This window comes from Pseudorasbora parva, chromosome 4, assembly GCF_024679245.1.
Source record: "Pseudorasbora parva isolate DD20220531a chromosome 4, ASM2467924v1, whole genome shotgun sequence".
NCBI classification, from domain to species: Eukaryota; Metazoa; Chordata; class Actinopteri; order Cypriniformes; family Gobionidae; genus Pseudorasbora; species Pseudorasbora parva.
Genome location: NC_090175.1, coordinates 19,761,937 through 19,775,278, shown reverse-complemented (window position 1 = coordinate 19,775,278; position 13,342 = coordinate 19,761,937). Strand labels below are relative to the sequence as shown.

Genomic DNA, 13,342 nt, shown 5'->3' with positions numbered 1-13,342 from the left:
GTTTGTGAACAGCGTTTTAGACAGTCATCACATAAGATTACACCGCCACCCTGTGGTTGAAAAGATTTGCTTAACTTTTTACTTTTGATTTAACTTTTTCTTGTCTGCTTTTTCTTGTCTGTCATACTACAGTCATATTAATCATATATGATTCAAATATCATGTTTATTAGATTACCTATTTTTAGGACACATTTGTTTTGCAAACAGTAATACGTGACACTTATTCAGTTACAAAGTTCAAATTCACTCTCCATGTTTCAATTTGTACACACACACACACACACACACACACACACACACACACACACACACACACACACACACACACACACACACACACACACACAGATCAGGCATAAAATTATTACTGACAGGTGAAGTGAATAACACTGATTATCTCTTCCTCACACCACCTCTTAGTGTGTGGGATATATTAGGCAGCAAGAGAACATTTTGTCCTCAAAGTTGATGTGTTAGAAGCAGGAAAAAAGGGCAAGCGCAAGGATTTGAGTGAGTTTGACAAGGGGCAAATTGTGGTCGCTCGATGACTGGGTCAGAGCAGCTCCAAAACTGCAGCTCTTGTGGGGTGTTCCTGGTCTGCAGTGGTTAAAAAAAAGTCCTCAAAAGTGGTCTAAGGAAAGAACAGTGGTGAACCGGCAACAGAGTCATGGACGACCAAGGCTCATTGATGCACGTGGGGAGCAAAGGTTGGTCCGATCAAACAGACGAGCTGCTGTAGCTCAAATTGCTTAAGAAGTTAATACTGGTTCTGACAGAAAGGTGTCAGAATACACAGTGAATTTGTTGCGTATTGGGCTGCATAACTGCAGACCAGTCAGGATACCCATGTTGACCCCTGTCCACTGCCGAGAGCGCTAACAGTGAGCGTGTGAGCATCAGAACTGGACCATGGAGCAATGGAAAGAAGGTGGAATGGTCTGATGAATCACGTTGTATTTTACATCACGTGATTAGTCTGTCGCTTAACTGGGGAAGTCCATGAAGGCCCCACCTCGCAACTTACAGAACTTAAAGGTTCTGCTGCTAACATCTTTGTGCCATATACCACAGCACGCCGTCTAGTGGAATCCATGCCTCGACAGGTCTGGACGGTTTTGGCAGCAAAAGGGGGACTTTTATAGGTCATAATTTTATGCCTGATCTGTGTATATTAGGGCAGACACTAGAAAAGTGACTATAAAAAAATCCAAGTATCACTTGGCAGCATTCAGTCTAAGTATAGTTTCATTTAATGCTATATCAGCATCTGTGGCTATCTTCATGGCAAAAACTGAATTACAAAAATGTAAATGTAAAAAGTTACGTATAAAAATAAAAACCAAGCAAACAGAAAAAATACAGCAAATCATATACTAGATTATTAAATTTCTTCAAGATACTATTAAACAACATTCTTGGCAGTATACAAGTTTCACATTGAGAAAAGAAAAGAAAAATATTCACATTTTACTTCATATTTAAAAACAAATTACTTTTGAAGCACTGCACATATGCATAAATGCAGTTAAAATATAAAAATATAAACTTTTATTTACTTTTTGTCTTTTAAAAATAAAAAATATAAAATCTCCATAAAATGATTTTTAAAATCAGGCCTAATAAAATTATATTTTCCGTAACAGAATAGGTATCTACGATATATCAACTGCTTTGTAAACAATCTAATGACTTTATGTAACATGTTGTGTGTTGACATGTTTCTTGAGATGAGCTGACTGAGTGAAACGTTTCCCACATTCTTTGCACTCAAACGGTCTTTCCCCTGTGTGGATGAGTTTGTGTCTTTTAAAATTACCTAGATCCACGAATCCTTTTTCACAGTGGGGGCAGATGTAGCGTTTCTCTCCTCTATGGCCCTGCATATGCATATTCAAAGCAACCCTATGTTTAAACTTCTTCCCACAAAGTGTGCACGAGAACGGCTTCTCTCCGGTGTGCATACGCATATGGGTAGCGCGGTCTGCCTTGGCCAAAAACCTCTTTCCACAGATTTTACAAGGAAAAGGCCTTTCTCCAGAGTGAATTAGCTGGTGTTTGGTAAGGGTAAAGTGGTAAACAAAACTCTTCCCACATTCTTCGCACTGATACCGTTTCTCCTCTGCATGGACCTTCACGTGCCGGTTAAGGCCCCGTACACTAGGGAACGCCTTTCCACACTGGGAGCAGTTATAAGGTCTCTCTCCTGTATGAAGTCTCATGTGGTTCTCCAAGGCAGATGCGTTGCTGAGGACCCTTCCACAATCGGGGCACTCAGTATTTCTCTGCAACGTTTTGCTCGAAGGTTTCAGTAAGGCTCGACTTTCGTTATTGGAGTTGTTCTGCTCCAGATCCAGCCTCTTATCGATGACCATGACTGTGCTGTCCTCGCCTTGTCTGCATCTGGAGAAAAACTTTCTCTGTTTTCTCAGTCTAGACTGGAGTGTGGGAGTGTCTTCATCTTCCGAGAGGTCTTTATCATTTCTATCTGTGGTTTCTGCACTGAAACATGGGGACAGCGGTAGGTCTCCTTCAAAGTTGTCATCTGAAGACACAGGGGTCTCTGAAGATAGAACTGGCATTTGACTTAAAACAATGTTAGCGGAAGCGACGGCTTGTTGCTCCTTAAGTGTTAGCAGAGGCGCAAGCTGCCCAGACGGTTGAAAATGGTGCATGGGTGCCTGCTCCGGGGCCTCTTGTGGCGTCATCATAATGGACGAGTGCAAATGCAAAGTATCAAGAGATTCAAGCAAACCTGCCGTATTATCGGGTGGAGGAAACATCTGGTCTGAAGAACAGGAGAACTGATTGGATTGTGTTGGATACTGAGAATGTGTAAGAGGAGGTTGAGGTGGGTTAAGGGAGACAGATCCATGAACTGCGTTAACTGGAAGGTGAGGAGAAATAAATGGAGCGTGTGTTGGAAGATAAGAAGGTGGTGTCGATTGAGTCGGATTGTGTGGGAGCACCAAAGGGAACTGGAACGGTGGTCTTGAAGTTGCAGAATGTGCTGGCATTACCTGTGGTGATGCAAAAACTTGGGCTTGCGGTGGAACAAGACTGGTTGAAAGAATCCGATCTTGGACCGCTGAAGGTGCATTTGGTGTGACAGAAACATAGCCTGATGGTACGGCAGCATGTACTTGTGGGGGCATCTCTTGGTCTGGAGTTTTGATGGTTTGTGGTGGAAAGAATGGTGATTGTATGAGTTGAGATTGGGTTAGTGGCTCGGTGGCTTTGTTTAGCATGGCAATGGTCGAAATACTTTTCTCTGTATTTGTAACTGATGCTTGATGCCATTGTTTGGAGGAATGAGGTTCCGTTGCTAAGACTTGGCTTGGAGGAACAGGGGAAAGGAAGGTGTTTTGCAGTGGATGACAGATATTTGACCCCTGTTTCTGAGGGACAACTGTCTGGTTTGATGTTTGAGGATTTGGGTTTGGTCGTCGGTGAACTGATGATGCTGTTGACTTGGCTTGAGGAATTGATGGAGCACCAGACAGCTCGATCATTGGCACAGATAAGTTAACAGTAGGAGCAGGAGTCTGAGTTGAACTGGCAAGTACTGAAGTGCTGGATGCCTGTGCTGATGCACTGCAATTTTGTCTTTTGTTTTGGGAAGACAAGCCTTCAATGTTTTCCGATGTTTTTTCCGATGTACCTTGGATAGGTTGTATAGTCTGATTTGGTTTGTGACCACAGGAATCCACTCTGCGACTACAGGAGGAAGGAATCACTGATGGTGGAGACTTTCCTTGAATGCTGCTATGGTGCCTGGTTATTGTTTGAAATGATGGTGGGATCACAACTGTGAATATAGAGGTGAAGATAAAAGAAAATAAGGAGAAAAAAAGGATATAACAAGTTGTGCATTTTTGATATTTGAACTGCTTGAATTCTCAACAGATCAGTGCTTGGGGTAGGATGGAGGGATTTCATCAATATTTCAGTGTCACATGATTCTTCAGAACTCCTTCTAATATGCTGACTTATTATCAATGTTGGGAACATTTGTGCTGCTTAAATTTTTTTATAACCTATGATACTTTTTTCAGGATTCTTTAATGAATAAAACGTTTTTGGTTACACTTTATTTGAAGGTGTCTTTGTTACAGTGTAATTATATATTTAAGTACTGCTTCATATTAATTAAGTACATGTGTTTACTATAGGGTTAGAATAGGATTAGGGTTTGGTTGAGGGTTAGTTGCATTTAATTATGCAGTTTAAAGTTATTACTATAGTAAGTACATGTAACAAGGACACTAAAATTAAGTTTTTTTTAATATAAAAAGAACAGCATTTATTTAAAATAGAAACCTTTTATAACAATATACACTACCATTCAAAAGTATGGGCTCAGTATTTTTTGTTTGTTTATTTCTTTTTTTTTCAATAAATGTATACTTTTATTCAGCAAGGATGTGTTAAATTCATAAAATATTTATAGTAAAGATTTATATATAAATCTTTACTATAAACATTTTAGGATTTGTCGATTAATAAAAAGTTCAAGATAAGATATATCACAGGTTCCAAAAATATATAAGGACTGAGTAATATTAAGTTATATTAATTAAGCAGCACAACTGTTTCTAACATTGATAATAATTAAGTATTACAACCCCAAATCAGAAAAAGTTGAGACAGTATGGAATGTGCAAATAAAATAAAAAATAAGTGATTTCTAAAATTTTATGTTTTGTCTGGTCAACTTCATGTCATTTGTAAATATGCATCCTTTCCTGTCATTCAGACCTGCAACACATTTCAAAAAAAGTTGGGACAGTAAAGCATTTACCACTTTGTAATGTTGCCATTCCTTTTCACAACACTTAAAAGACGTTTAGGGACTGAAGACACCAACTGATGAAGTGTTTCAGGTGTAATTTTGTCCCATTCTTCCTGCAAACAAGTCTTAAGGTGGGCAACAGTACGGGGTCTTCGTTGTCACATTTTGCGCTTCAAAATGCGCCACACATTCTCTATTGGAGACAGGTCGGGACTGCAGGCAGGCCAGTCAAGTACCCGTACCCTCTTCCTCCGCAGCCAGGACTTTGTAATGTGTGCAGAATGTGGTTTTGCATTGTCTTGTTGAAATATGCATGGACGTCCCTGCAAAAGATATCTTCTTGAAGGCAGCATATTATGCTCCAAAATCTCTATGTACTTTTCAGCATTAATGGTGCCTTCACAGAAGTGCAAGTTACCTTTGCCAAGGGCACTGACACAACCCCATACCATGACAGACCCTGGCTTTTGGACTTGTTGCTGGTAACAGTCTGGATGATCCTTTTCTTCTTTGGTCCGGAGCACACGGCGTCCATTCCTCCCAAAAAATACCTGAAATACTGATTCATCTGACCACAGTACACATTTCCACTGTGTGATGGTCCATCCCAGATGCCTCCGAGCCCAGAGAAGTCGACGGCGCTTCTGGACACTGTTAACATAAGGCTTCCTTTTGGCACAGTACAGTTTTAACTGGCATTTGTGGATGTAACTACGTATTGTGGTACTTGACTAAGGTTTGCCAAAGTAGTCCTGACTGAGCCCATGTGGTGATATCGCTTATAGATGAATGACGATTCTTGATGCAGTGCCGCCTGAGGGATCAGAGATCACGGTTGTTCAGCTTAGGCTTGCAGCCTTGTCCTTTACGCACTGAAATTCCTCCAGATTCCTTGAATCTTGTAATTATGTTATGCACTGTTGAATGTGAAATATCCAAATCTCTTCCTATCTTTCTTTGAGGAACATTGTTTTTAAACATTTCAATAATTTTCTCACGTATTTGTTGGCAAATTGGTGATCCTCGGCCCATCTTTGCTCCTAAAGGATTAGATCTTTCTTGGATGCTGCTTTTGTACCAAATCATGATTTCAATCACCTGTTGACATCACCCGTTTCAAATCACATCATTATTTAACCCTTTTACCTCATTACTAGCCCATAATTGCTCCTGTCCCAACTTTTTTTGAAATGTGTTGCAGGTCTGAATGACAGGAAAGGATGCATATTTACAAATGACATGAAGTTGACCAGACAAAACATGAAATATTTTGTGTTCATATTGTCTGCAATGAAATGCAAGTCAAAATAAATTTAGAAATCACTACTTTCTTTTTTTATTTGCGTTTTCCAAACTGTCCCAACTTTTTCTGATTTGGGGTTGTAAAAAAGTATATTAGAATGATTTCTGGAGGATCATGTGACACTGAAGAGTAATGACTGATGAAAATTCGGCTTTGCATCACAGAAATAAATTATATTTTAATAAGTATATAAATAAGTAAATTAAAATAGAAAACCATAATTTTACATTTTAATAATAATCAGTGTTGGGGGTAACTAGTTACATGTAACAGAGTAATGTCATTTAAATTCACAAGAAATGTGTAATTAAATTAGTTACTTGTTAACGATTACAAACATCTATTCTTTTTTGTGCGTGTAAAAACCTATGATATGCTGAATAATATTAATTCGTTGCTTTGCCTGTATTGATGTGCACAATTAGCCTAGAAATCTAGACGCACCCTAGTGGCAGCAAATTTAATCTGCCCGCGAGTGTCGTCTAGCAACTCTCAATACCCTTCTGAGCTGTATTCCCCTAACTCTTGCCGGGCCAATCACATCGTGTATAGAGTCGGTGGGCGGGGCCATAATGACGACAGCCGAGTTGCGTTTGCGTGCTTCTAGTAAACACAGAAACTGGCGAACGGCAGCGGTCTTTCGAATCAGCATTGACTGCGATTCTGGAAGACTTGGAGTTAAGCTTTTCTCTGAGAAAAGAACAAAGAACGGCACTGAAGTTATTCTTAAAAAGGGAAGATGTGTTTGGAGTATTGCTGACCGGATACGGCGAATGTTTAATCTATCAACAAGCTCTGTTTCACCTTCGTTGCTCTGGTTGGTTGTAGCGCTATCCTATCGCGTGCAGAGGGAGTTTGAAAGACAACCGTTTATCCCGCCCCTCGGATTGAGCCCTGTCTATGGTGAGTTTCCAGACCAAACATCTTGATGTGGGTCTGGCTTGTCAGGCTAGTGCACAATGTCTCCTGCCATTTAAAGCCTGTTTAGTAGAGCGATCCTTTTAATTGGCTGTCTTGTTTCATTTTGTAGCACCACCTCTGTCTAGGCTACAACCTGTCAATGAGTTATTGCCACCATGGCGAGCGCGATAAAAATGCATTACACATTTTAATTAATTTAATCCACGAATTAGAAAAGGGAAAAAATATAACAGTTCAGGGCAAAATATATTTGCCAACTATTAAAGCAGCACTAGGTAACTTTTCAACCTTCATAATATATTTTTTAAGACTCTTGTGATGATAAATCGACTTACAATAGGTTGAATGACATGTCTGCCATAGCCTGATGGGGTCTGTATCGTTTTTAATCGTACTTTTAAACTTCGGGTTTCGGGTAGTATTAGTAACCCGAGAACAAAAAGAACTACAAAATTCGACAGCTTTACGGCATATACGTCACTTCCACCAACACCCACACTTCCTTAAATTCGGACGTGCAACTTTGTTCGTCGGATAATATAGTCATGTCCGCAGCAGAGACAAATAAGAAAGAAAAGGTTTTGTTGGAGGAAAGCAATAAGAGGAAACGCAAAAGTGATGGGATTAATGGCAGGACGAGGATCAACATTGGACCAGCGTTTGCTCGTTGGCGTGAGCTGAAGGAGGCGTGCCCGACCGATGCTGTCAGGCTTGTTACGTGATTACCTACCACTCAAACATTGAACTGAAGTATCATATAGATTCTGTAAAACGGTAACCAATAGACTACTATAATGACGCTGGCTTGTAAACGTGAGCATCGTGATTATTTGACGTTTGAAAAAAATAAAACCCATGAAATTATATATGACATGCTGAAACATGCCACTGACTGTAACGTTACCTGGGATGAAGACATTTCACACGCGACGCCAGAAGAACTCTGAACTCCTCTTGCAGTGTTCAGGGGAACTGTTAGTGCTGCACCAACCCGCGGGACGCTTTTATGAAGTTATTTGGCCCGCACCGCACCACTGTATATATTTTTACAACCCGCCGCGCACCCGCGACCATTAAATAGACATACGGGGTCCGCAGGTTATGAGACGAGCCACGCATCACTAGTTCAGGGCTATCAGGGTTGTCATGTCAACAAATGCACGCGCGATGGCATCCCCTGTTGTAGGATGACAGATCTTACGACAGTAGTTGAGGACATTATTTTTTCCAAACTGTAGGGGGACCCCGAGAGCAAAAGTAGCCAAGTGCGGCTTTAAAATGCTATCGCCATCAAAGGTTTCAATGTTGAGCCTGAGGAAGCATCTCCTATGATGAATGTTAACCAAGCGCCACCCAGTGGCGAAATCTTTCTATTAGTTTCTCCAGGTTTCACTTGCAAAATAGAGCTATATACCTAGTAACACAACGATTGGTCATTATTTTAGGTGGAGTATAACAATTCCATGCATGTTATGACAGCTGCGCAGGCGATGTCTGTTTGGGCTCCCAGTAAGTATGAAACTGTTTCTGTTTCTGAGAAATCCATATTAGGCCTTATAAGGTATAATGTTTTCTCTTCACACACACATAGTGGTAAAAAAAGAATAGTATGCACATTTTTACCTTTATATATGTGTATATAAAATAATATATTATTACAATTTAAAATAATTGGTTTTCAATTTATTATACTTTAAATGATAATTTATTTCTGTGATGCAAAGCTGAATTTGTAGGATCATTCCTCCAGTCTTCAGTGTCATGTGATCCTTCAGAAATCATTCTAATATGATGATTCATTTTTTTCAAAATATGAGAGAACTGCAAAACATATAAGAATATTTTCGTATTGTTCAGTCAAATTTGTGAACGACTCGTATACCCCTTTCTATGGTGTCCTTATTTGGCTCTTTGCGCACCAGTATTGGCTCAGCACCTTCTTGCTTCAGTAGAAAGTATCCTGGAGCGTAGTTGTTACATTCAGCCTCTTGAGGCTGAAGACAAAACATAAAATCATAAAATGGCCAGCATTAAAAGATTATCCACATCATGAAGATCAAATATGAAGTTTTCATCAGGCACTGGATGAGTTAGAAATTAAATTCAACCCTAACTGGCAAAAATCCTTACATACAATTTTTACATGTGTGTGTGACCTCAGTCTGTGTGAACTTCATTTGATAGGCAAAACAGAAAAAGAGGAGGAAGGAAGGAGGGACAAGAGAACCAGAATGAGTAAACATCGATTCTGCGTCTTGGCCTATAATTTCTTACCTCTTGTTTGATAAGAAGCAATGCAAGCTGTCTGCTCCCATCCTCACTGGCACAAAGATCTGTCAGTTTATCACTCGTAATGTCTGCCACACTAAGACGCTGTCCTGTAAACTCAAGTGGGCTGCATCCCTGGTCAACCAAACTGGGCTTTTCTGACAAATGAAAACGAAAAAAAGAGCAGCAAACAAGTAAACTTGAAGAAAACTTGAAGAAAACCCAGTAGAAAAGTGCACAAAACACATTTTAAAAACATCTTAGTCTAGCTTTTTTCTTTTCTTTTTGCAGTGTATACATTACGCTACAAATGATTATGAGAATGATTATATAAGATAATTCCATAGAGAGTTAAAAAGAAAGAAATTCCGGCTTTATCACCATCTGACTTCGTCTAAGCCGTTAAAAGTCGTTATAATTTTCCAGGAAGTGTTTATTGAACGCCGCAACCAAGACACACACACCGTTAGCTTACAAGAAAAAAAAAAGACCCACCACACTGCACGGCAACATCACGATGTTTGGGGACACCGGCACTCCTCTGACTCCCAGATCCAGTGAATCCCTTTGTGTCTTGGCTGGATGAATCACCTGTCCTTGTGTTGACAATCTCTTGTCTCAGCTGCACCAATTCCGCTTTCAAGCGCTGCAAAGTGCCCTCATAAAGTTTTGTCGCTTCCCTGACAGCGCTCTGTAATATTGTTTCCATTATGTTTGTGAACTGGGTCTGAAACCCATCATAATCTTCAGGGCTCGCATCCGGCATGGCGCGCTTCGGATTACTTTTATTTAATGGAGCAGACGTTTTGGTCCCTTTGACAGAGTCAACGAGAATTACACGTCCAGAAGAGGGCGGTACTTCCGCACTGAATGTTTAAAAAAAATTATTTATAGACTGCAGAAAAGGTTTGCGGTTTGTTTTGACACATTCTGAAGCATTGTAGTCATCTTAAGTGGTTAAGTCTATAAATTAATCAAATGCACTATATAAAATAGACCTATACTTCATACCCAATGTGGTACTAAATTAGCTGAAAAATTGGCCCCATATAGGATTGTCTGTGGGTTCCATAATGGCCCCATGTTAATTGCCCAGATGGATTTCATACAGGATTTCCTCTAGGTGGGACCTAATTGGGCAACATGCACAAGATCCATCTCGGTCCCAGCTTGAAAGGTTATTAATATTACTATCAATAACTATGCAAAGTCAACAACTTGATATGTTAAAAAGTTTCACAAGTTAATTTTATTTTAAATTGCATACTTAAAATGTCAGTTTAATGTTGTACTTGTTCTTAATATTTTAGTTTTTAGCATTTTAATTAACATTATGTTAATATATAACTAAATTTAAATGATTTGAAGACGTGTGCCCCCTAGAAGTTAGCTGACCCAGAAAGCAATTTTGCATTTAAAAGATATCTAATAGGCTCCATCCAAATACAGCCCTGACGTCTAGACTAAATCAAGGCCAAATCTGGACTATCAGTGTAAATGAAGACATCTAACCACAAGCCACATCTAGAACATGAACATGATAAAGAAATTCAATCAAACACCATAATTACTGTTGACTTTGCTTACATGATGAAATATCATATAGGCTACTTCTTGTAAGTAATTTTGGCAAAATTATTTTGGATTACTCATAGCCAGACTATATCAGGTCTATACACTCTAAAAACTAATACTATGATTTACTCAATTTTTTTGGTGAAACATTTTTACACTAAAAAAATTGAGTAAATTTTAAAGCAGTGAAATCAATTATAGACACTATATGAACTGAGTAAATGTAAGAAAAAAAATTAAGTAGATCTGAGTAACTGCATTTGTTACATTAGCAAATTCAATTGAGTAGAAAAAATTGGGTAAAAAGCATTTTAAAAACCAATATTTATGACTAATATGAACTGTTTTTATTTATGAGTATTACTAACTTGTATAGTATAACTTTAATTTCCTCTAAACCTTTGTAAAATACTCCACAGTCCACACAAACACACTTATACATGACATGGCCTTTATTGTCGACGAGTAAGTTACAGCAATAACGTTACAGCATATATTAGGCTACTGTTTTGACATGTAAAGAATAACAGTTATTTTACAACATTTAAACTCATGTAACAAACATTTTAGAAGTAAAAATTAAACATTTAAAAGTAATTCAAGTGTAATCAACCGGTCTGTCATCCCATTTCCACCGTATCAGCGGACAGATGGACTAACGTAACGGTCTGCGGGTGGACTTTGAACTTGAGACCGCTGTCCTGCATTTGTAGCTGAAAGATGCTGCGAGGCGCCAGACTCCATAACCTGATAATAAACAAACAGTGCCCATTTTTAATAAGATTTTATCATCCAAATTCATTATATTCATTATCTTTACGAATAAAGTTGTGTGTTTTGAGCAACACAGCAGGCGTTTCAAAGACCAACGCCACACGTTAACTTAAGGTGACTCACACTGTCCCTGTATGTTGTTTTGAATTAAATAAAATGCCTTTTAGCACAGTAATGATTATATAGATTTTAAAAAAAAACATACAAACCTGAATTTCAGAGAGGAAATGCCCCAATTCTGCAACGCTGAGAAGAAGAAAGAAACTGCTCGGGTGACTGAGGAGAATTCAAATATCCGCACTCACTCAACCGTCGAGCTGTCGTCACGTCAGGGGGTGGGGGAGGGGTGCATTGTTTTAATCGAGTAAATTTACTCAATTTCTTCAGTGTGTGTTAAATATTGATAATCTTGATTTTAATTAAGTAATATTTGTGGTTCTTAAAACGGATCGGTTTAATTCTCCATTCTCAAATATTTTGAAATAAATTTCACAAATGTATTAAGTATATTTAAAATAAATAATTGGTTATTTGAATACTAAATTATTTTAGTGAAAAAAACTTAAATATAACTATACATTTTAGACAAAATTAACTGTTGGATTTTTAGTCAATTATTTTGGTATGTTTAACTAAAACCATCAAGTAAATGATATTGAGAGATTTTATTAAGTTAATAAAGTTAATTATTACTGTGATATTTACTAAGCCACTGAATTATTTTTTAGAGTGTAGTTAACATAGATGGTGAAATATATGGTTACGTTCTTAGATGTAGCCTAACCTGGCTGGGGAGGCAACCTTGGTTGAGAACCATTGGCCTAAAAAGATTGTACTGAACAGGATGGATTGGATCAGGAATGAGTACATCAGAGGGACAGCACATGTCAGATGTTTTGGAGACAAATTTAGAGAGGCCAGGTTGAGATGGTTTGGACATGTTCAGAGGAGGGAGAATGAATATATTGGTAAATAGAGCTGCCAGGCAGGAGGTCAAGAGGAAGACCAAAGAGGAGGTTTATGGATGTAGTGAAGGAGGACATGAAGGTAGTCGGTCTGAAAGAAGAGGATACAGAGGATAGGACTAGATGGAGGCAGATGATTCTTTTTGGCGACCCCTGAAGGGAACAGCCGAAAGAAGAAGACTGAATCTTTATTGTGCATGTGAGATGAGTAAGTGCTCTCATTTAGTCTAGAACTACAATAACCATCATGTTTGCACTTAATCTCGATTTTTCTCAACATGGGGAGAAGAGAGCTTTCAGTTAAATAAATGTGAAAGTAAAGTAGTTACTTGAAAAAGTAATCTGATTACGTAACTCAAGTTACTTGTAATGTATATATATACATGCACAGTGGGTACGGAAAGTATTCAGACCCCCTTCATTTTTTCACTCTTTGTTATATTGCAGCCATTTGCTAAAATCATTTAAGTTCTTTTTTTTCTCATTAATGTACACACAGCACCCCATATTGACAGAAAAACGCAGAATTGTTGACATTTGTGGAACATTGACAATTGTTGAATTGCAGATTTATTAAAAGAGAAAAACTGAAATATCACAGTATTTAGTAGAAGCACCCTTTTAATCTAATACTGCCATGAGCTTTCTGGGAAAGCTGTAATTAGTTTTTCACACCAAAATGCCAAAATTCATCCCACAGATTCTCTATTGGGTTGAGATCTGATGACCGTAGGGGCCATTATAG

The 13,342-nt window shown here is 38.5% G+C and overlaps 1 protein-coding gene across 1 annotated transcript; it reads right to left on the bottom strand.

The window, feature by feature from the left end:
* Nucleotides 1–328: 328 nt before the first annotated feature.
* LOC137073054 (uncharacterized) lies at nucleotides 329–10,133 on the bottom strand. Its single transcript, XM_067441201.1, has 4 exons — nucleotides 9,779–10,133; nucleotides 9,290–9,441; nucleotides 8,898–9,009; nucleotides 329–3,807 (listed from the first exon to the last, which is right to left on the bottom strand). The coding sequence occupies exons 1-4, from the start codon at nucleotides 10,047–10,049 to the stop codon at nucleotides 1,694–1,696; spliced, it is 2,649 nt and encodes an 882-aa protein (XP_067297302.1). The 5' UTR covers nucleotides 10,050–10,133; the 3' UTR covers nucleotides 329–1,693.
* Between the last annotated feature and the right edge of the window lie 3,209 nt (nucleotides 10,134–13,342).

Coding starts and splice junctions, on each gene's coding strand:
- LOC137073054 (XM_067441201.1), bottom strand. CDS start 10,049: ATGCCGGATGCGAGCCCTGAAGATTATGATGGGTTTCAGACCCAGTTC. Junction 9,442..9,778: donor TGATGTTGCCGTGCAGTGTG/GTGGGTCTTTTT, acceptor TTCATTTGTCAG/AAAAGCCCAGTTTGGTTGAC. Junction 3,808..8,897: donor TAAGGACACCATAGAAAGGG/GTATACGAGTCG, acceptor CTATATTCACAG/TTGTGATCCCACCATCATTT.